Source organism: Monodelphis domestica, chromosome 8, assembly GCF_027887165.1.
Source record: "Monodelphis domestica isolate mMonDom1 chromosome 8, mMonDom1.pri, whole genome shotgun sequence".
Classification (NCBI taxonomy): domain Eukaryota; kingdom Metazoa; phylum Chordata; class Mammalia; order Didelphimorphia; family Didelphidae; genus Monodelphis; species Monodelphis domestica.
The window spans coordinates 48,362,131-48,386,800 of record NC_077234.1 but is presented as its reverse complement, the minus strand read 5'-3'; the positions used below and the strand labels follow the sequence as shown (position 1 = coordinate 48,386,800).

Genomic DNA, 24,670 nt, shown 5'->3' with positions numbered 1-24,670 from the left:
CTATGCAGCTTTGATCTTTCTATCAGTATTGCTTTGAAATGCTTAATTTGAAGGTTCAAACTCCCTCCCTCCCCCCCAGGGATTATATTTGATTTTCCTGGGTAGGTTTTTCTTTATTGTAATATCTTTTGCCTTATAGAATATCATATTCTAACCTCGACTCTTTCATAGTGATAGTTCCTAGATCTTGGATAATTCTGATTGTAGCTTCTTGATATTTGAATTTCTTTAACTTGGAAATTATGGATTCAGATATAATGTCGGTGGTAGTTTTTCATTTTAGGGTTCTTTGAGGGGAGGATATTGTAGATCTCCCAAGTTTGTAACCTCTGCATTATCCTGAACTACACCTCACTCCTCTTCCTTTCTGACCCCACTATTTACACAGTTATTGCCCAGATCATGACACTCCTGCCTCCTTAACATTTCTCTCATCTTCTCTATTTATATTGGTATTTCATTAGTTTCAGGGTCCCATCACTTCTTACCTAGAATCCTAATTGATTTACTTGCATTAAATCTTAACTCATTCTAGCCCCTCCCATACTGCCAAATGATTTTCATTAGAGATCTGTCCTCCCAATTCAATCACCTAAAGTATTTTCCTCTTGCTTCTAGGCATATTTTCACTATTCTGTGTTAAAATTAAATGAAAAACTCCTGGTTCTTAGTTTCCATAGAGTTTATTAATATTTACTTGAAATAGAGAAAGCAGATATATAGAGATTAAAGCCTGTTTCTAGTCTAATTCTAACCATGTGTCTCTCCACATGGCTATCTTTCTCAGCCACGGTCTTCCACCGCCACCGTCCAAGGAAATAGAGAGATCACACCCCCTCGTACTTCCTCTTTTATCCTTTCTTTTGTCCTGACTTGTAACTTTAGTTCCAGGTCTTGTCCCTAGGATTCTCCACCTGTAACCTGTGTTTGGAGCTTTCACGTGATGTTCAGTCATGCAGCACAGGGATGCAGGTTGAATGACCCTGGGGAAGGGGGGTTCCCTTTACACAATCCCTCCTGTGATCCTTTTGGGAGGCAAGCATGTTAAAATCTCCCTACTTGTGGTCTTGGGAGATTAACATGCCTATTCTCCTCAATGAATCATTTCATGTTACAAGCTTATACCTCTAAAGCTTCTTTTGCTAGAGGTGTGTAAAACATTGTACTTCACCTAGAGGGAATTACAACAATTTGGGGATAAGAGGGAAGGAAAAGAGAACGAAAACAAAAAATGATTGCTAGATTGACACAAAGCCAATTGGGGGCACTCCCCTTTGGTGTAAGAGTTTATACTCAGTAGAAATGATATGTTCAACCCCCCCTTCAGTTTAGTTCTGTGAATTTTAAAATCTCCATCTTGCTTGGTCTAGCACCCAAAATTGTGCACACCCACACTACACGGGCATGTGCTAGTCAATGACAAATCAGAAATAACTAACTGCCCACCTGGGCTGTCCTAAGCCAAGCTTGAGCCACCATTGGCACTTGTGAGGCACAGGAAGTGAGGTAGGGAATAGCCTCTGGAATTCGCTCACTTCCTGTGGACAGGGCTAGAGGCCAGTTCTTGCTAGAAGCTTGAGCAAGGTGGAGGCCCGCAGACAGCTTCCCTTCAGATCAGTCACGTGAGTCAAGAACTGTTTCCTTCTCTACCTTGGCCCTTTTGGGCCTAACTCCCTCTGGCTCCCTTGCCAGAGATTGAGTAAACCCTTTCCCTTTTCTCATCTCTACTTCTCTCTCTCTCTCCCTTCTCTTACTCCCATTGTGATTAAACTACCATAAATTCCATTCTGACTTGAGTGTTTCATTTAGGAATTTCATAAGTAAATTCCTTGGCAGCCACATTTTAATATTATAACAATCTTCAAAGGTGAAATTTTCACTACAGTTCATTATATCCCAAAGTTTACTCTGGATCTTTTGATGTAGTCTGTTGTTTCTGTAGGCATCCTTAAGGCACCTTCTCTAGAAGATCCTCTTTCCTGATGCAGGGTGTTGGTGATTTTCTTTTCCTAAAATTGCTTTAAAAGATCTTAATACTTGTATTTTAGGATAATTATACAATCCCCCCTGAGGAGGGTGTTGACCAACATTAGAATCACTCTGGAATATGTGACTGAGTTATGAGGTATATGAATCAATTTTTAAAAGAAAGCCAACCCCCCCCCCCAAAAAAAAACAATAGAAAAAAAATAAAATTCTGGAAAAAAAATATAATTTTATGTGTATAAAATTATGAGTAAAAAAGAAAACCATAACAGATCCTTGAATCACCAGCAAGGCCCAATTAAAGTGATTTATGTCCTACAAGTCTGCAGGACAATTGCAGCAATGTTGCACTTACCCGTCAGCAGCCAGGACTATAGAAAACTGCCATACTACAAAAGAGAAGGGGACTAGAGTCGGAGGTAAAAGAGAAGTATGATTCTTTGGTCTGATTTTTATCTTCAGTCTCAGGGAATGGGGAACCAAAATGAAAGCCAAACTTAGGTACTTGTTAGGAATCTGACACGGGGAAGTCCAGTGTCTAAAAGTTGTCAAACAGCTGCTTCCTTGAACCTCAAAACAAGTCCTCTGTCTTGGTGCAGATCCTCATCAATCCCAGAGGGATTGTTGGTCTCCTTGACTGTGTGATTCTTGGCACTGTGTAGTGGCTCTTATGTGATCTCTTCTTCTGAACTCAGACACAATTATTAGTTAAAGTCCTATAACGCTTAACAATGACAGGTTTCCATATTTTAAAGCTTTTGGGTATGTATTGTAACAGTTAAATTAGTTTTTCTACTAAAAGTATTATATTTTATGAGGTTTATTAAGATTATTAGAAATCAAGGAAATAAGAAAATACAAAATAAGAAAAGCACGTGCCTAGGGCTGAATAGCCCATTCACAGCCACTTACTCTACATCTTGCTTGCCAGGTAGAGAGACACATGTGCTTAGAAGTGGAAGAAGAGAGGCTCTTGGGTGGCAGAGAGCCCTTTAAATAAAAATTGTGTTCTCCCACTCAGGTGATATTATAGGGGATTCTGGGAAGTACCAAGGATTTCTGGGGATTGAAGTATCCATTCTTACAGTATTGGTATTAGAGCTAATAGATATTATAACTTATCCTTCATAATCAAAAACAATCCTGATTTCATATACTCAGATACAAAAATAAGAAAGAGAAAAATCAAATATCCTATTGCAAATATAAAGAAAAACAATAATAATTAAAAAAACCCAGGAATTCATAGTTCACATTCCATGTGATAATACAACACAAAGATTTTTCACTCAAAAACAAGTTCTATTTCCTTTCTAACTTGGCCATGATCCATGGTGTGAGCGTACATAATTTTTTCACTAGGTAAAAGCTTGTTATAAAGAGTATTATAACAATTAATGCAGATTCTAAGAAGTACCAGAGAGATAACCATGTGGAGAGACATGTGGTTAGAATTAAATTGGAAATAGGCTTTAATTTCTCTATATCTACTTTCTCTATTTCAAGTAAATATTAATAAACTCTATGGAAACTAAGAACCAGGAGTTTTTAAATTTAACAGTTGGTGACCACAAAGGGATGCAGATCAGAAGATCCTGGGGGAGGGGGTTCCCTTTACACATTTGAATCTAAGAACTAGAAATTTTAAGTAGAAAATTCTTGTCAAGTGCCATAATAAATTGATAGGACCATCAAAAGAAAGAGATCAGTTCTTAAAGTTTGATATGGGTTATAGAGCCCCGTGCAGCATCATGTAGTACTCAGGGTAATATAGTTGGATTTTAGGGCAGGATTTGTCATTTTTATTATGTTTTATGTATTTTTATTATGTTTTTTATTATGTTTTATGTCAATTTGGGCAGGATTGTCATTGTTATTATGTTAGCTCATCCCACCCATGAGCAATCAATATTTCTCCAATTGTTTAGATCTAGTTTTAATTGTGTGGAGAGTGTTTTGTAATTGTGTTCATATAGTTCCTGTGTTTGTCTCGGCAGATAGATTCCGAAGTATTTTATATTGTCCCGGGTGACTTTGAATGGAATTTCTCTTTCTAATTCTTGCTGCTGAACTGGATTGGAGATATATAGAAATGCTGATGACTTATGCAGGTTTATTTTGTATCCTGCAACTTTGCTAAAGTTGTTGATTATTTCGACTAGCTTTTTGGTTGATTCTCTAGGATTCTTTAAGTAAATCATCATATCATCTGCACAGAGTGACAGCTTGGTCTCCTCATTGCCAATTTTAATACCTTCAATTTCTTTTTCTTCTTGGATTGCTACTGCTAGTGTTTCTAGTACAGTATTAAATAATAAAGGTGATAATGGGCATCCTTGTTTTACTCCTGATCTTATTGGGAAGGCTTTGAGTTTATCTCCATTGCAGATGATGTTTGCTGATGGTTTTAGATAGATACTGTTTATTATTTTTAGGAAAGGCCCTTCTATTCTTATACTTTCTAGTGTTTTCAATAGGAATGGGTATTGTATTTTATCAAAGGCTTTTTCTGCATCTATTGAGATAATCATGTGATTTTTGTCAGTTTTGTAATGATTAAAATAGTGGAAGACATAAACTGTGGCAGATACAAGTGGGATGGTTTAAATTGTGACCGCAGAAAATATGGTTTCAAGACAGTGTCTTGTTTTTAAATCAAATATAAGGTGGTCGCCAGGGAAAAATTCCCAATTATTAAATATACCCAAGTCAGCTGGGTTTTATAGAGATTTTAATTAATACAAATGAGGAATTAAAGAAAAAGAGAGAGAAAAAGAGAGGAATAAGTATGAAGGGCCTTAGCCAACATGGCCTAGACCTGAGTCTTAAGAGAGAGATCAGTCAGTCTTTAATCACTCACCACAAAATCTGCCCAAGCAAGGATTCTAGTGTTCAGAGACACCAGGCCAGCTCCATCTCAGCTGACTCCACCAATTCAATCCTGAATCTGAATGTCCCTCTGAATGAATCTGAGCTCCTATTTAAAGGGAATTTTCTCCTATGTCACCTCCCCTAAGTTCTTATATCTACCAATCACAGTAGATGTTTTTCAAAGGACAGACCATTCTTAGTTCACACCTAAGAAGGCTTAAATTTTTGATTAAGTTCACACCAGAAAACCTCTTGAGTAAGTTTCTCACCTCTTTGCTCCTTGTAAATTCACAAATTGCCTGACCTTTATAAGTACTTAGCACCCTTTTGTATTAGATCTACAAATAGGCACAGCTTAAGAACTTTTGTCTTACTATAAGTATGGGTTTAAGTATCTTTCATTGTTCAGCAAGGAGTTTCTTCCCCTAAAGCAGGCTTAAGTAGGAGTGGAGTAGAGGTCTTCACATTCCTGATCTAAGTTCCTTCATTGTTTAAAATGGGGAATGGTCTAAACCAAACCTTACGAAGTAGGGTCTGGGAATTTTTAAGGTTCACAATCCAACCTTATGAAATAGGGTCTGAGAATTTTTAAGGTTCACAGTTTGCTTGTTAATATGGTCAATTATGTGGATGGTTTTCCTAATATTGAACCATCCTTGCATTCCTGGTATGAATCCTACCTGATTATAGTGGATAACCCTTGTGATGACTTGCTGGAGTTTTTTTGCTAGTATCCTATTTAAGATTTTTGCATCTGTATTCATAATGGAGATTGGCCTATAGTTTTCTTTCTCAGTTTTTAACCTGCCTGGCTTTGGGATCAGTACCATGTTTATGTGGTAAAAAGAATTTGGTAGAACCCCTTCTTGGCTTATTCTCTCAAATAGTTTGTATAATATTGGGATTAGTTGTTCTTTGAATGTTTGATAGAATTCATTTGTGAATCCATCTGGACTTGGGGATTTTTTCTTAGGGAGTTCTTTGATGGCTTGTTCAATATTTTTTTTCTGATATGGGGTGGTTTAGGTAATTTATTTCTTCTTCTTTTAGGCTAGGCAATTTATATATTTGTAAGTATTCATCCATATCACCTAGATTGCCATATTTGTTGCCATATAATTGGGCATAGTAGTTTTTAATGATTGCCTTAATTTCATCTTCATTGGAGGTGAGGTGTGGGGGGGATAGCCCGCAGCCCTCCTACGAACGGAAAGATAGAAGGTTGGCCTCAGGGGAAGGGCTGGAGCCAAGGAGATGGATAAGAAGAAGGCAGACGCCCACACAATATTTAAAATAATCGAGCTCCACAGATCAAGCTCAGCTACTTAACTTTCACAAGGACATGAAACAGTTAAGTAACTTTAAATCAACATACGGGAGTAAACAATGAGCATGGAGATTAGCTGAGAGAAAAGCCATGGTCCCTTAAAGCCAAGGCTGTAAGTATGGTCCAGTCCGGCTTGAGGATACGAGATTAAGAAGGAAAGGTCTTTCAGAGAGAGAGAGAGAGATAGAGAGAGAGGAAGTTAAAGCTGAGCTTGGCCAGAGGTCAAGCTCCAGGAAAGACCGAGACAGGTTAAAGGTGATAAGGTAAGGGCTGGCTTTCTGTGGTCGCTCATATTTATTGGCATTGAGATGCAAATATACATAATACATATTAATGAATACCCAGTAGATTGCCATTGGTTCAATTGTAAAATTACGACACGACAGAGGCGCGGTTTGTCTCAGCCAGATGAGCACAAAGAAACCTGAGTTCGCACCTAAATCTTAGAGATGCTGGGATCAAAGGTCAATGCCTTTCTTGTCATGCGCAAGACTGAGCATGGGCTTTCCTAAGACAATCCTTACAGATAACTTATTTCCCGTGTGCATACACAGGTGTGGACTGTTACATGAGGTCTCCTTGATACTGTCAATTTGGTTTTTTTCTTTCCTTTTTTAAATTAGACTGACTAGTACTTTATCTATTTTATTTGTTTTTTCAAAGTACCAGCTTTTAGTCTTATTTATTAAATCAATAGTTCTTTGACTTTCAATTTTATTGATTTCTCCTTTGATTTTTAGGATCTCTAGTCTTCATCTGAGGATTTTCAATTTGTTCACTTTCTAGTTTTTTAATTCGCATGCCCAATTCATTGACCTCTGCCCCTCTTAATTTGTTTATATATGAACTCAAGGATATAAATTTCCCCCTGAGTACTGCTTTGGCTGCATCCCATAGGTTTTGAAAGAATGTCTCACCATTGTCATTTTCTTCAATGAAGTTATTAATCGTTTCTATGATTTGTTCTTTAACTAGTTGGTTTTGGAGAATCATATTGTTTAATTTCCAAATAATTTTTGATTTATCTCTCCATGTACCCTTACTAATTATTATTTTCATTGCACTGTGGTCTGAGAAGGTTGCATTTATTATTTCTTCCCTTTTGCACTTGTTTGCAATGTTTTTGTTCCCTAATACATGGTCAGTTTTTGTGAATGTATCATGTGCTGCTGAAAAGGTGTATTCCTTTTTGTCCCTATTTTTTTTCTCCACATGTCTAACTCTAATTTTTCTAAGATTTAATTTGCTTCTCTCACCTCTTTCTTATTTATTTTTTGTTTTGATTTACCTAGTTCGGATAGAGGAAGGTTCAGATCACCCACTAGTATAGTTTTTTTATATATTTCATCCTTGAGCTCCTCTAGTTTCTCCTTTGGAAATTTGGATGCTATGCCATTTGGTGCATACATATTGAGTTCAGATATTTCCTCGTTGTCTATACTTCCTTTTATCAGGATGTAATTACCTTCCCTATCTCTTTTAACTATATTTATTTTTACTTTGGCTTTGTCAGATAACATGATTGTGACTCCTGCCTTCTTTTTATCAGTTGATGCCCAATAGATTTGGCTCCATTCTCTTACATTCACCCTATGTGTATCTACCTTCCACATGTGTGTTTCTTGCAGACAGCATATGGTAGGGTTTTGGATTCTAATCCACTCTGCTATTCGCTTACATTTTAAAGGTGAGCTCATTCCATTCACATTCAGAGTTATGATTACTAGTTGTGTATTTCCCAGCATTTTGATTTCTTCTCCTGGTCTTACCTTTTCTTCTTTCATTATTTCCTTCTATACCAATGTTTGTTTATAATCAGCCCCTCTCCTTCCTACCCTTATTTTACTTCCCTTTCTACCCCCTCCTTTCTTATTCCCCCCCATTATTTTCCCCTGTAGTCTTTTTAAAATTCACCCCCCACCCTCTCCCTCCCATGTACTGCTTCCCTCCCCACCAGACTGTTTTTTTACCCTTCTACTCCCCTATAGGGCTCAAATCTATTCTCTGCCCCAATGGATTGGATTGTTCTCCCCTCTTTGGGTCAGTTTCAAAGCACGTAAGAGTTGAGTATTTCCTATCTCCAACCTCTTTACCCTTCCATTGTATCGATATTCTCCCCTCCCCCGTGCCCCCCCCACCATGAGTTTCTTTGTGACATATAAATTTACCCCCATTTGTTTCTTTGACCATTGCTTTTAGTATTAACCTCTTTTTTTTTTTGCTCTGGTTGTGTGTGTATATATATATATATATATATATATACACACACACGTATATGTATTTATGCATGCACATATCTATATACCTATTCATGTCTTGTCCTTTCATCCTATACAGTTTGTCACTGTTCTCTCTAAGTGTACTTCTTTTTGCTGCCCAGGTAATAACAATAGTTTTTAAGAGTTACCAATGATCTCTTTTCTTATAGGGATACATACATTTCAACTTATTGAGCCTCTTAAAATTTTTTTTGTTGTTTTGATTTGTTTTTCTTTTTCCCCTCTTTTTTAATTACCTTTTGATGATTCTCTTGAGTTCTGTGTTTGGACATCAAATTTTCTGTTCAGGTCTGGTCTTTTCATTACGAATGCTTGGAATTCTTCTATTGTGTTGAATGATCATACATTGTCCTGTAAGAATATAGTCAGTTTTGATGGGTATTTGATTCTTGGTTGTAGTCCTAGTTTCCTTGCTTTCCGGAATATCATATTCCATGCCTTTCGGTCCTTCAGTGTGGATGCAGCCAGATCCTGTGTTATCCTCACTGTGTTTCCATGGTATCTGAATGGCTTCTTCTTGGCAGTATGTAATATCTTTTCTTTGGTCTGATAGTTTTTGAATTTGGCTATAACGTTCCTGGGTGTTGTCAGTTGGGGATTAAGTACAGGAGGTTATCTATGGATTCTTTCAATCTCCACTTTACCCTCTTGTTCTAGGATATTGGGACAATTTTCCTGGATAATTTCCTGTAGTATTATGTCCAGGCTTTTTCTTTTGTCATGGTCTTCTGGTAGACCAATGATTTTTTTTTTAAACATTATTTTATTTGGTCATTTCCAAACATTATTCATTGGAGTCAAAGATCATTTTCTTTTTCTCCCCCCACTCCCCCACCTCTCCCATAGCCGACGAGCAATTCCACTGGGTATCACATGTGTTCTTGATTCGAACCCATTTCCTTGATGTTGGTATTTGTATTAGGGTGTTCATTTTGTCTTTCCTCAATCATATCCTCTCATCCCCTGTAGTCATACAGTTGCTTTTCCTCGGAGTTTTTATTCCCACAGTTTGTCCTCTGCTTGTGGATAGTGTTTTTTCTCCTAGTTCCCTGCAGATTGTTCAGGGACATTGCATTGACACTAATGGAGAAGTCCATTACGTTCGATTGTACCACAGTGTATCAGTCTCTGTACAATGTTTTCCTGGTTCTGCTCCTCTCACTCTGCATCACTTCCTGGAGGTTGTTCCAGTCTCCATGGAATTCCTCCACTTTATTATTCCTTTTAGCACAATAGTATTCCATCATCAACATATACCACAATTTGTTCAGCCATTCTCCAATTGAAGAGCATCCCCTCATTTTCCAATTTTTGGCCACCACAAAGAGTGCAGCTATGAATGTTCTTGTACAAGTCTTTTTCCTTATTATCTCTTTTGGGGTACAAACCCAGCAGTGCTATGGCTGGATCAAAGGGAAGATAGTCTTTTATCGCCCTTTGGACATAGTTCCAAATTGCCCTCCAGAATGGTTGGATCAATTCACAACCCCACCAGCAATGAATTAATCTCCCTACTTTGCCACATCCCTTCCAGCATTCATTACTTTCCTTTGCTGTCATGTTAGCCAATCTGCTATGTGTGAGGTGATACCTCAGAGTTGTTTTGATTTGCATCTCTCTGATTATAAGAGATTTAGAACACTTTTTCATGTGCTTATTAATAGTTTTGATTTCTTTATCTGAAAATTGCCTGTTTATGTCCCTTGCCCATTTATCAATTGGAGAGTGGCTTGATTTTTTGTACAATTGATTTAGCTCTTTGTAAATTTGAGTAATTAAACCTTTGTCAGAGGTTTTTATGAAGATTGTTTCCTAGTTTATTGCTTCCCTTCTAATTTTAGTTACATTAGTTTTGTTTGTACAAAAACTTTTTAGTTTGATTTAGTCTATTGTGGTTTCTTTATTCTTTTTCTGTTGTTTGCTCAAATTCCCCCCTTCTTTACTCCCCGTATTTGTCTGTGTTCTTTCTCCACTCATTGTTTTTTGGTTTTGGAGGCTTCTGTCAGTCTCCCCTCTTGGTGCTTTACCAGGAGATCTCTTGGTGTAGTCTCTGGTGGGGGGTTGTTGGGGTTTGAGCTTCCCTGTCTTCTAGAGGTTTTTGATTGGATTTAAGTCCAGCAGTCAATGAGGATGGGTGTGGAGCCTGGGCTTCCCTGAGTTCTGGAAACTTTTTATAGGATTAAGTTCAGCTTAGTTGGGCTGGGTGTGCTTTGAGTCCAAAACTTCATGGAAGGCTGGAGCAAATATGGAGTTTCTCCACATTTCTGGTCAGGCTGCCAGGTCTATGCTCCCTCTCTAGCTCCTTCCCCGCCGTTTGGGTTGGATGCTCTGAACTTGGCACAGCCCTGCTCACAAGGTATGACCTTCAGACCAGCACCTTTGCCTGCCCTGAAGTTCCCGCTGCCACTGGAAACTCAGCGCTCTGGGTGGGAGGGGGGATGGGTCCTGGGACCTTCCCTCTGTCTTCCCCTTAAACCCGAGTGTTCTTGGATTCCGGGTTTTCGAGGGGTGTATCTTTTGAATTAAGTCCAGCAGGAGGGTTCCTTGGCTCTGTATTGTTGTTAAGTTTGATTTTCAGTCCCCTGGGAGCATTCAGTTTGTGATCGGTTCCGACGGGTATTCAGAGGTCTGAACTTCTGCTCCTTCTAGGCAGCCATCTTGACTCTGCCCCCTTTACCATCCCAGTTTAAGAGTATCCCTGAACTATAGCCAAGAGTTCATCTTTCCAATGTTTTGTAATGTGAACCAGTAATACAAGATATATTTTCACTGTCTTCTTAACCATTTCTCTTTTCTACTTTGAAATGCTTGCTTCAATCAGCAGCATTTACTGTAACTCCTGCACTCACATCTTCAGTTTCTTGTCCAAACTTTGTAAGATTTAGCAAGTCTTTCTAGAGTTTCTAAAACAATGCAAAACCATGACATATAATTTTAGTTTTCAAATAATAAACATATCATCTTCATTATAAGTTTTGGTATGTGTTTTATTATGTTTTAAGTTGGTGATTCATTTATATATTAGATAATTCAGCTAGGATATTTTTAATTCATTTAAAACATTTTTATTTTTGTCATGCAAAATACACTTCCATATTGGTCATTGTTTTAAGAGGAAATCCATACATAATCAAAACCACAAAATAAAACCATAAATACACTAATGTGAAAGATGACTTCAATAGTTCTTTATCTGGAGATAGCATTCCTTGTCATAGGTCTTTCAGGATTATCTCAGATCATTGCATTGTTGAGAGTCAGCTAGAGTATTTGATTAATAAATACATCCTAATAATAACCAAACCTTGAAATAAAAAAGGTTCGATATATTTTGTTAATTTAATAAATTGCTGTTTGACATGACTTCATAGTAGCTTGAGGGAATCCATGTTGCTGTCATAGTGTAGAAAGAAGGCCACTTGTAGATTGAAATAATAGGGTACACTGAGGTGTATGGGATACCTCAGTTCCCCTCAGTGAAGTAAGGCTGATGGGCCTTACCTACTGAGGCCAGTACACAAACTAGACCTCCAAGCAGTTGTTGGTATAAATGGCAATAGATTTTATTAATAAAACAAAATTGGTAGGAAGGGAGGATTAAGGAATGAGGTTTCCCTGACCACTCTGGTTTCTCACTTCCCTCTCCCTCTAAGTTCCCTGCATGGGGAAGCTTTCATTTTCTTGAGGCTCCCTAAGCCCTTCCTGTCTTTGGCTAATTTCCTAAGCCCTCTCTACATCTACCTGACTCTATAAAATCCTTCCTGGTTGGTTTCTCAAGAGATAACAATTCTCCAAGATGAAATGGATGAACTTCTAGATGGCTGAATTCAAAACCCAACTGGGCCAGGGTCCGAGGTTGGCCTGAGGCCTCACATACCTACTGTCTCTTGACAACAAGGTTCTCTATCAGGTTTTGATATTACACAAAATTTTCTTAGATGCCTTTCATCTTGTGAAGAAAGGTACTCCCATGAACGTCCAAAAGCTTCCCTTCTCTCACTGGTAGACTTGGTATTCAGAATCAGCAGAGCTTGGCTCCCTTCTCTCTCCTCTCAACTCCAAGATAGGAAGCAGCTTCAGTTGGTTGGTGCTCCTTCAAATCTTCCTTCCAGACTCTAGAATCTCCTGTCTTAGAATTGCTAGCATGTGGTCAGACTAACCCCTGCAAACCAGCCTCTCACTATACTTAATTTATTTCTATCCCTTTGTTTCCCCTTTAACATTCTGCCCTCTGAGCAAAGTCAGAAGTTTTGGGAAAAAAGATTTGGCATTTGCTCACCAATAAAACATAAATCCCCCTTTACTGCAAACCTCTTCTATCTATATCCTACTTCTTACCACTACCTTACATTAGGGGTTTCAACCAGGGAGAGAAAGGAAAGGGAATTACAATAAACAGTTACATAGATAAAAATCAAAATGCAAACATTTGCAAAAAGAAACCAGTAATAAAATTCAAAATACAAATGCAAAATGTAGACTATAAAAGAAAGCAATAAACAATCCAAAAATTCAAAGTGCAAATGCAAAAACTTTTCCAAAACCAGTTAAAAAGAATAACTGAGGGGGCAGCTGGGTAGCTCAGTGGATTGAGAGCCAGACCTAGAGACTAGGAGGTCCTAGGTTCAAATCTGGCCTCAGCCACTTCCCAGCTGTGTGACCCTGGGCAAGTCACTTGTCCCCCATTGCCTAGCCCTTACCACTCTTCTGCCTTGGAGCCAATACACAGTATTGACTCCAAGACGGAAGGTAAGAGTTTAAAAAAAAAATAACTGTGATGCTAAGCTAATAAAATTAAACTTATCCAAAAATATTATGACAATGTAACAACATTTGAAAAGAAAAAATTACACCTCTAGCAAGACTCCGAATAATTTGTGTTTGAATCATGGCTGTGACACTTGTGTCTGTGTCCTTGGTCAGATAACATTGTAGATTCCTAAAATGAAGGGAGTGATAGATAGATCTGAGGTATTTCAGTTTAAAAAGCAATAAACTGAGGAAGTTATTTAAGCAGATATTTCCACTTATCTTTCTTGTCTGCTAATTATGGGATGCTTTTTAAAAAAAAAATTGAATTCATTCTTATCCTAATACCTGATTCTGCACTATCAAATCCAATTCCTTAGACTAAGGATTATTATTATTATTAGTTTTTTTTACCTATGTCCAACTAACTGCTGTGATAAGGTATGAAGGATTCAAGGGAGAAAGGGTAATACATTTGTCAAAAATTATGGTCAGGTCTATGACAGAAGGAGAGACCAGAGAAAATTGAGACCATGAAAGGGTGGAGTGACTAGAGCTTTAAAGTAGGATGGAATTGGCAAGTTAATAAGAGTGAAGTAGAGAGAGAGCTATAAGGATAGAGGTTATCATCAAATAAGGTTATGTATCTTAAAATACACAGGATGCTGGTAATATATTGGACATTGACACTTTGATGTGACACGCAAAAAACCCCATTCTTTGAGGCTGCATTTAAAAAAGTTTAGTGTCTATGATTGAAGACTCATGTTATTACTGTCCTTTGTTGTTTTCAGACTAGATTGAGGGCATTATGTTTAGTTATGTGTACCAGTTTGGGAAGGACATTTGATAAGTTGGAGGCCCCCAGCAGAGCATAGCCAGGATGGTCAAAGACCTCTAGATAAGTTCATAGGAAGATCCTTTTGAAAGAACCAGGGATGTTTAGCCTGAGAAGAACAAACTTGGGCAAGTTGGGGTGCATAAGAGCTTAACTTGTGGTGTTTGGAAGGCTCTTAGGGAAGAAAGTTTTTTCTTATTTGGTCCCAGAAGGAGCTGTGGCAGGAAAGTGTGAGGAGCCACATTTAGGGTTGCTGTTGGGAAAGATACAGTGACTGTATTAGTCAGAAATGGGACAGATGCTTGAGTCAGGGTCGGGGGGTGGGGTGGGTCCCCACTTCTGACATTTCTGAGCAAAAGCTGGATGACCACTTGTTGGGCATTTGTAGAGTGGGTTCTTTTCCAAGTAGTTGCAGTAAATGGTCTATGAAAAGTCTAACAGCAACACTTGGTTTTTGGAATTCTGATTGATCTTCCCTACTCTCTATTGCCTTCACCAAATACTTCACCCTTTGTTACTCAGCACCAACTTTTTGAAACTGTATAAATGTTAGCACCCTCAGAATATTAAATGTGGTGGCTAACTTTACCATGCCATTTTCTTCAGTAATTTAAAAAAGATTATTCTGTTTATATATTTTTAAATTTACTAGATGATTTTATTGAGTCCTAGAAGGGCTAATAGATCCATTTTAATTTCTTTGGTCTCAGCATACATCTGCAGTACTTTTCATGGCCTTTTCCAATACACAAGAAAAAGGTATTTGTTGTTAATTAAGAAAAGAGGCAATGTGATATAGTGTTCCTGTTAGTGTTATACCTGGTATGATAAAATCTTGGTTCAGATTCTGCTTCTTCCCCGTATTAGTTATGTGCAAGTCATTTAACCTTTCCATTCCTCAAGTTTCTTCATCTTTATGTAATGGAGATAATAACACTTATAATATCTACCTAATATATTTTTTTTGAGCTTTAGTTGAAGTCCTGTAAAGTACTTCAGAAAGTTTAAAGTGCCATGTAATTGTCAGTTACTATTTAAAAAATCAAATACATTTTCTTGTCTTCTTATTTATTTCTTTTGTTAAAAACAAAGAAATTTCTGGGCTTTAATTTTGTGCTGGAGATCCAAACTTTAATTGTGGTAAATTAAAGCTAGAGGTGTCACCATGCCCAGCTTGAGATGATCTCCTTTAGATGTTTAATAGTGTGTCTTATTATTTTTTAACAGATAATTTGCATATCATTAACATGATACAAGGTTAAGAAATATTCAATAGTGTTTGGGAACAAGTGTTTAAAACATTTGATACAAAGTCCCAAATTCAGTACCAGTTTAACTATCATACTACTTATCTATGTCATGACCTTTCTTGGACATAATACTCTGGGGAGCCTATAGTTGCTATAAATCTTCAAAGAATCAAGCAATATTTGGATAAGCCAAGGTTTTTTCCATATGATCTCATTAGATCAGATCTCATCAGATCCCAATGAACCCAGTTCCTTCTCATGGGTTTTAGCTTCCCTAAATATTTACACAGATCTGAAGTTTTTATTCCTTCAACAGAAACTTCATCTATTGAGGTGCTACAATATTCTTTTATAATTAAAAATATGAGTCTAATGGCCAGATTCATATTTTTAATCAATTCAAAAATACAATATTATATCATTTCTAATATGATGGTTAATATTCTATTATTATTATTGATGTCTTACAGTATTAATAACATGAGTCTAATGCTTTTTTTATATATGGCTGATTTTAAATTTTATTTAAAAATTTTATTCTGTGGTTACATGATTCTTCTTGTCTCCCTCCCCTTTTCATTTCCTACTCCCAGAGCTGACAAGCAGCTTTACTGGGCTATACTCAAATTCTGTTTACAGATTATTCATTTTTGTAATAGAGTGATCTTTAAAAACCAAAACCCCAAATCATATACCCATATAAACAAGTGATAAATCATATGTTTTCTTTGGATTTCTAAGTCTACTGCTTTCTAAAAATTGTATTTTCTTGTCTAAAGAATTATATAAAAGTGTTCACTTGGTTTATGATCAATAATATAAAAGCAATATTAAAAATGTTCCTTTCATTTTGGAATAGGAGGACAGTTTTAAGGTGTGGTTATTAAACAACTCATCACATCTTTCTTTGTTTTAGGGATTTCTGATAAACTCAAAACCAGAGAATGCCTGTGAACCCATAGCACCTCCACCACTGAAAGACAACTCCTCCAGTGCCTTCATTGTGTTAATTAGAAGACTTGATTGTAATTTTGACATTAAGGTACTTGCTTAATTTTTTTGTATTTTCATTTGTTTATCTAAGTATATGCATGTTTATCCATCTGTTTGTTGATTGATTACCTTTCATGTTCCATCTTGGAATCAATACTGTGTACTGGTTCCAAGGTAGAAGAATTCTAAGGGCTAGGCAATGGGGTTAAGTGACTTGCCCAGGGTCACACAGCTGAGAAGTGTCTGAGGCCAGATTTGAACCTAGGACCTCCCATTTCTAGACCTGGCTTTCAATCCACTGAGCTACCCAGCTGCCCTAATTTTTTGTCTTTTTAAAAGAACAACTTTAGGTTATTGTTCATGCTAACTTAGACTCTTGTCTTGTCTTAAGTAGACCTGGGAACTACCTCCAACTCTTAGTTGTAAATTTTGAATTTTACATGGGAGCAGGGGCAAATAACATGTGTGATTTCTTTCTCATTTTTGTTTGTTTGCTCAATGACTTATATAGTAGGTAGGCTGGCTCTATTCTCTGCCATTTTGATTGGCCTTGAATTGGTCAGGCTTCCAGTGCTGTTTTTAAGTATTACTTCAGGTTGTAAAACAATGTGTAACAGGAATCTCCACATGAATTTGGTTGTGCAGTTATCATTGCTTTATGAGACAAGTATGCTACCATTTCAACATAATCCTCTCTCCCCTGGACTAGTTCAATGCCAAAAAACTTTACAGAATATTATGATGAACCTTTGTATTACATGTCTTTCTCTTACGTTTTCAAAGAGGAGATTCAAATATTTGCCTTATAAAAGCCACAGACACCTTTCTTTTAAAATTGCATTGATAGATGTGGTTCAGGAAAAGTGTTAGGGTAATAACTAGTTAGTTTGGCTCATATGAAATAGCCTTCAGGTCTACTACTTCTTTTTAATTTATTTATATAAAGCAGTAGTGTATAAAAATAAAACTATATATTCTAGACACATCTGTGTCTTTGAAACTTTAAAGGAAAAATTTAACATATCATTGACTAAATCCTGCATAACTATACATGCAGGCTTGCATACATGTAAGTAATAGATAGAACAGTCTTTCAGAAATTTCCCATGGCCTATCATTATTTCACTTCTATTATACAAATAGTTTTATCATAGCTATACATGGATTTTATATCTTTGTTTTTAGTATATAAAACACGGCAGAAATAATATCTACACTTAGCAATACAGTAATCTAAGAGTTCTGAAGGACTTATAATGAAAAATACTGTGCATCTCCAGAGAAAGAATGGAGTCTGAATGCAGATCAGAACATGCTTTTTTAAACTTTTATTTTGGGTTTGTGTTTTCATTCACAAAATGACTGATTTAGAAATATGTTTTTCATAACTACACATGTATAACATATATCAAATTGCTTGCCTTTTTAAGGAGAGAAAGCAGAGGGAGAGAATTTGGGACTCAAAAATGAAAAGTTTTTAAAATTTGTTTTTGTATGCATTTGTGGAAAAATAATTTTTTTAAAGGAATAATGTCTATAGAATTGTCATGTTAAATGAACTATTTATTGTCAAGTGCTTCTAGCTCAGTGCTTATCATAGCCATCATCTTGGAAAGCAATCCCTATGAAGATGCAATCTGGCAACTGCTCCAGTAGATGCTATGGGCACAACTCCTAAAGACCCAGAAAACAAAGTTTTTGTCATCCAAGTCCTTGTCACTGTCATAGGACTCATCATCAGACAGCAATATGACCTTTCCAGGAGAAATTGCCTGAAAGAAAAGGCATTGTTATCTGCTTTGTCACTGCACCTTAAGAACCATGAGACTTCTCTTCTCCATTGACTCACACTTGAAACTTCCCATATGTCTTTCCCATTAGAATATATATTCCTTGAGAGCAGGGACTGCCTGACTTCTCTTTGTATCCTTAGCACTGAGCACGATGCTGTGTACTTAATCAACACAACAATTTTTTTTCCATTTATTTCTATATTAATTCATCAAAGAAGTATATGATCAAAAAAGATAATTTATTATGTGTCAAGATCAAAATATAACCGGTGAATGGCCTGTCTATTACTTTGGTGTCCCTAGGTTCTAAAGTGATTAGGAGGAAAGGTGACACAATATTGGGTGAATTCCTAATGACAAGTTTAATGGGATAATATAGATAAAAGAATGAGCAGGCAATGGACAAGTTGGATCCACATTACTTGAAATAGTATTCACATCAATGAAGTTATAGAACCATCTCATAGAATTAAGAGCAAGGCATTCTGCTAGCCTCTGTAAAAATAAAAGGTGAAACTGCAAAAACTAATATAGCCAATGGATTTGATTATTGATTTATAAACTGATTTCAGATACTCTGCTTGCTGTGCTCACAAAGTATTTTCATTTTATATCAGTGCAGTGAAGCTCATAAGTGAACTTCTCTTCAGGGCCAGGTGCAAGGATGCTAAAGAGACTCTGGTTATCCAAATAAAATATTTATTGAAATATATAAGGATAAAAGGATTTCTAACTCTAAGGGTTTCTAACTACACCCAAATAAAATTCCCTGGTTCCATAAGGAGTTGCTTCTCCTGTTCCACAGGCTACACTGATTCTTCCTGATCTGACTAACTCAAATTTTCCCTATTCTACAGTAAAATACACTATTATCCTTAAAATTCTTAACTTCACCTCCAAGTTATAGAATAAAAAGGCAAGCTGATTGAGTCTCAAAAAGAATCAAGTTAAGAGTCTGAGCCTTGGCAGACTCAGAGTTCAAACCAAAGACCAGGTCTTTCTTTTGTCTTCTCAAAGTTAAAATAGTCTATAAAGACAGTAATGGATAGTCAATAGTGTTTCCTTCAGGTCTTTATGAGAGAGAGAGAGAGAGGGAGGGAGAGAGGGAGGGGGAGGGGGGGAGGGAGAGAGGGAGGGAGGGAGGGAGGGAGAGGGAGAGGGAGAGGGAGAGGGAGAGAGAAAGAACGCAAAAATATTACCTCTTCAATGCCCTCAGAGGAAGAGTCTCTTTATATTTGACTGCCAACTGCCAGAGATCAACTGCTGGAGAAAAACTGTTACAACTGTCAAAATTTGAAATTGACACTATCCTAGATCTGCTTCAAACTTCACTTCTTTCTCAACCTAGCTTCTCTATTTCTTATCTCTAAACTAATATAACAAGACCCAATTTCTAATATCCTTATACCACCAAGGTCCTATTTTCCAGAAGCTTATATTCAAATGAAGGGATAGAAGGTTATTTGTCAGTCTGCTGACTGAGGTGAAGCATTCTCTCATTAATCTTTTGGAGCATTCTTTCATAAGGTTGTTTATGGTTCATTTGAAAACTATTGGCTTATATACTTTTACCACTTATCTGTTTGCAAAGTCAGTAAGCATTTCTTAAGCACATGTTATATGCCAGGTGCTGTGCTAAGTATGAGGGAGTACAAAGGAAGGCAAATGATAGTTCCTGTTCGTAAAGGGGAAGACAACATACAAACAAATATGTACAAACAAGCTAGATATGGGATAAGTGGGGAATAGCAGGAGGAAGGAAGGAATTGAGAGGAATTGGGAAAGATTCCCTGTAGAATGTGATATTTCAGTTGGGATTATAAGCCAAGAAAACTGAGTTATAGATGAGGAAGGAGAGGATTCCAAAAACGGGGGACAGCAGGGAAAATGCCTAGAGCAGAGCTCTACAGGAACTGTGTGAACAGGAGGCCAGAATTACTGGATCAAAGTGCATGTGGTGAAGTATACTAAGGTGTAAGAAGACTGGTGGCAGAGGAGACAGATTATGAAGGCCTCTGATCACCAGACAGTTTTGTGTTTAATCTTAAAGTTCGAGAGTGGAAGTAAAATGGTCATATTTGTATTTTAGGCTGAATGGAAGATGGACTGAGTTCAGAGACTTGTGTTAGACAGACCTACCAGTTGTATATTATTGCAGTAGTCTAGGCATGGGGAGATGGTTCTCATTCTTGTACAAGGAGAGGGAAGGGTTTGAGTCCATTTGAAAATAATTCCAAACTAAGGCTATAAGTTGCAGAGAATCTACTAAACTAACACTGATACAGACTTTCCATATTCAAGAATTCTTTAATACCAGTGAAATAGTAGGCCCAGACCGAGATCAAAGACATATGTAGAAGGTTTAGTATTGACAAGAAGGTGTACTGCCTTTATATCTGAGAACAGTGTGAAGGAGAAAGATATGAATCTCTGTGCTAATGGGATAGAGTTAAGGACTGGGCCTATGATTTTATTGCTACAAGGAACTTTGTGAATGAAGATATCTAATAGGCAGTTAGAGATGTGAGATTGGAGAATGAGGACTCAATAAGCATGTTTGAATTATCTGTGTCGACATGACAATTGAAACCATGTATCTGATCATAATCACCAAGTGCAAAAAAGTATAGGAGAAGATGGCCCAGAACAGTCTTGGAAGATATCTTGCCCAGGGTTAGTATGCGGATGAAGATCTAAAGAAAATGAGAAGGGGCTGTCATATAAGTAAGAAGAGAGCCAGGAGAGAGCAACAACAGGAAGACCTGGAGAGGAGAATGTAATAGGGAGAAACAGGGTGCTATAGAGATTTCCAGGAAGAATAAGGTGCAAGAAAAGGCCATTTGATGATTAGTAACTTTGGAGAGTTTCATTTGAATGATGAAGTTAGGAGCCTGGCGATAAAGAGTCAGAAGAGAAAGTGAGAGGAAAGGAAATGGATACACCTATTGTTGATTGGCTTATTAAGGAATTTAACTACAGAAGAGAGAAACATAGATTAGTAACTGGTTGGAGTGGAAGAACGAGAGAGTTTTGATGATAGGGGAGACATGAACGTGTTTGTAGGTAGTAGAGATAGGGAACTGTTGAATATTAGTGAGAGTACGAATGATAGCATGGGCAGTCTGCTGGGGAAGAGAAGATGGAATGGGATTACTTCTGCATATAGAGTAATTTTGGCAAAAAAAGGGCCACCTTTTAATGCCAAATGGTGAAGGAGTAGATAGTGACTGTAAAAATTAAAATTAATGTCAAATAATAAAAATGTTATATTTTAAGAGGTTTATTAATGATCATTAGAAGTAAAGGAATAAAAAGGTAACAGAATTTAAAAAAACACATGCCCAAGGGAATCAGCCTGTTCAAAAACCCCCACTTTCCACCACCGTGGTCGCCAACAAGAAGCCAGAGAGTCCGAACCACCCTACTACCTAATAATATCCCCTGTCTCCAGGAAGTATGTAACTTTGTTGGAACCTTTTTATAATATCAAGTTATAGAAAGAGCACTGGATTTGGAGTCAGAAGGGTTAGATTTGTCTCATGTGTGCCACTTAAATGTTTGTAAGACCTCAGTAATGCCACCATTGCTTTTGTGTACCAGTTTTCTCACCTATAAGATGGATGAGACCATCTCTACAGTTTTAAGATTTGTGATTCTGTTATGGGACCTTAAAAAATGATAGAAGTTTATCATCCGAGATTTCTTTCAACAATTTGTGTTGACATTTCTGTGGTGGATTCTGTTTGTCTATGTTAAAGTGATCCTTCATACCTTTCCCCAATATTTCTTTCTTCCCACTGATGTGAGATATAAAGGCAGGTCTCCTTGATAAGACCAAATCTCTGCATATGTCTTTGATCTGAGTGTGGGCCTATGATTTCACTGATAGCAACAACTTTTGAATAAGGAAGTGCTGTACCAGTGCTAGTTTAGCAGCTTCTCTGCAACTTATAGACTTAGTTTTAGAGTTATTTTTAAAGATTCCATTTTCATTATATAGAATTTCTTTAGATTGATTTTGCCTTCTCACCAGTGTTAAATGAAATGTATCAGTCTATAGTTTCTAGAATCTCCTAGTATAAATTAAAAACACTGAAGACAAAAGTTATGAACTATTGATGAGCTGGTTGTTTTGAGAAGAGAATTATTTATGCTGTGACATAGAGGCAGTAAGATCTTTCTTCAGGGAAGTAGATGACTTTGATCTAGACAAGCTGTTTACTTAATCTTTGCTGAGGTGGGGGCAGCTGGGTAGCTCAGTGGATTGAGAGCCAGGCCTAGAGATGGAAGGTCCTGGGTTTAAATTTGGCCTCAGACACTTCTTAGCTGTGTGACCCTGGGCAAGTCACTTAACCCTCATTGCCTAGCCCTTAGAACTCTTCTGCCTTGAAGCCAATACATAGTATTGATTCTAAGATGGAAAGTAAGGGTTTAAAAAACAAACAAACAAAAAATCTTTGAGGGTACATCCCACCCACTCACCCTCATTCCTCTACAAGTTATCTTACTTTGTCTTCTCTTTAATTCTGTTACTTCCCTCTGATACCATATGTTTGGCAAAGTTAAATTTTATAAACTTAAAATATTTCACATACTTATAAAAAGATTTAGGTTTTTATTTCTGTCTCTCAAATTCTTAAAAATACCAGCTGCTGCTTGGTTAAAAATGTAAGTTAATTTAACTGACACATGTAATATGGTTCATAAATGTGGATGGGTTTTCCTTTTTCATATTCCATATGCCTGTTGGTCCATATGTTAATTTAATTGATTCTTTTCAGGATTGTTGAAGCTTTCACACTTTTTGGAATTTGGAAAACATTTTAATATTTGTTAATATTTGCTTTTAACTACTGAATATTTTCCTATTTTGGTAGCTTCATACATGATACATTTTCTTTTTATTTTTGAAAGAAACTATTTTAAGAGAATTTATCCAATAAATGTGTTAATAGCAATACCTGGCCTTTTCCTCATTTTTCTAGTTTATATTTTTCCCCTTTTACCGTATCTGTCTATTGAGGTTCTTCTGTGGTACTTGGCATAGGCCCAGTTGCCTTTGTTTCCCATGGTGTATCTGTTGAGAAAGTAAGCTCTTCTGGCTTGCTTTAGGGAGGCTTATAGTAGTTTTGTACAGCTAGATTCAGCTACCAGTTCCCCCTTTTTTTCATGGGCTGGGCTGGTCCTTGCTCTGCTGCTTCTCTGCTCCTACCAACTGACTTGTGCTGAGCAGGTACCCTGCTCTTGGACTCTGCTGCTTCAGGCACTCTGCTGCCATATGGGAATGAGTAGTTTCCTACAGTTCAGTTGGTCTGCCACTTTGTTCCCTTCTTGCATTAGATGTTCTACTGCCACTTGGCTGGTAGGCACTTTTTTTTTTAAATTAATTAAGAACATTTTCCCAAAGTTACATGATTCATGTTCTTTCCCTCCCCTTCCTCCACCCCCGTCCCATAGCCAATGCACAATTCCATTGGGTTTTTACATGGTCTACTGCCTCTTGGGAGTGAGGAGTTCCTGAAGTTTCAGGTCCTCCAGGCTGCTCCCTTATTGCTTTAGGTGCCCTGCCATCACATACCAGTGAGTAAGTTCCTGAAGTTCCTGGTCTTCCACTCTTCCCCACTGTTGCCTCAGGCACTTTTCTGTCTCTTGAGAATGATTTGGCTCCTATAGTTTCAAGTCCCCGTTGCTGATGGCTTTTTACCTTCGGTACTTTGCAGCCATGTGAAAGTTTGTAGGTTTCCTGCTCTCTGCTTTCTATACCTTGTTGAGTAGTTTGGGCAGAGGCAAAGCATGTTGAGCTGGCCGAATTCTGCCAGTTCTTGCAGATGCCCTGCTGCCTCGCCAAACGGTCTCTTCCTTGCTCCCTTGTTGCCTCACTTTCTTACTCCAGTGAGAGGTGTTCCTCTTGCTTTTCCTTTGTTTTGAGGCATGTGTGTGTGTGTGTGTGCACATGTGCATGTGTATGGAGGCTTCAGAGGAGTAGAGCATCCTTTATTTCATTATCTTAGCTTTCAGCATGCAACTTAGTCTATTATCCTTTCATCTCTACCTAAATGTTTTAAAATTGTAGTTCTGACTCTGCAAAGTATATCATATCTTTGAGTGACTATGAATTAATTCCTTTTACAACTTTGGGTAACTAAAATAGAGACAAGAAGAAACACATCTATACTTAAATACTCTAATATATTAGTCTATGATCTTATTATTGAGGATATTCCTTCCAACGTCAGATAGCAACTCATCTGTTCTTTTTCATCATGTGTGATTTTTGTTTCTATCTTCTCTCATAAATACTTTTTTTTTAAACCCTTATCTTCCATCTTAGAATTAATACTATGTATTGGTTCCATGCCACAAGAGTGATAAGTTGCTAGGCAATGGGGGTTAAGTGACTTGTCCAGGGTCACATAGCTAGGAAGGGTCTTTGAACCCAGGACCTCCTGTCTCTGGGCCTGGCTTTCAATTTACTGAGCCACCTGACTGCCCCCTTCTCTCAGAAATACTTGACAGAAATTTTATCCAAGGAGCTGGATATATGTGTTAGAACTTTTGTCATCATATTTCCTAATATATAAAGT

The 24,670-nt window shown here is 37.3% G+C and overlaps 1 protein-coding gene across 1 annotated transcript in view; it reads left to right on the top strand.

Annotated features, from left to right (window-relative positions):
* Positions 1 to 24,670, top strand: part of RNF13 (ring finger protein 13) — a 127,536-nt gene that overhangs the window by 15,946 nt on the left and 86,920 nt on the right. Inside the window, exon 4 of the mRNA XM_001363858.4 lies at positions 16,217 to 16,342. Within this exon, the coding sequence (XP_001363895.1) occupies positions 16,217 to 16,342 (126 nt within the window). The remainder of the gene's footprint in view (positions 1 to 16,216; positions 16,343 to 24,670) is intronic.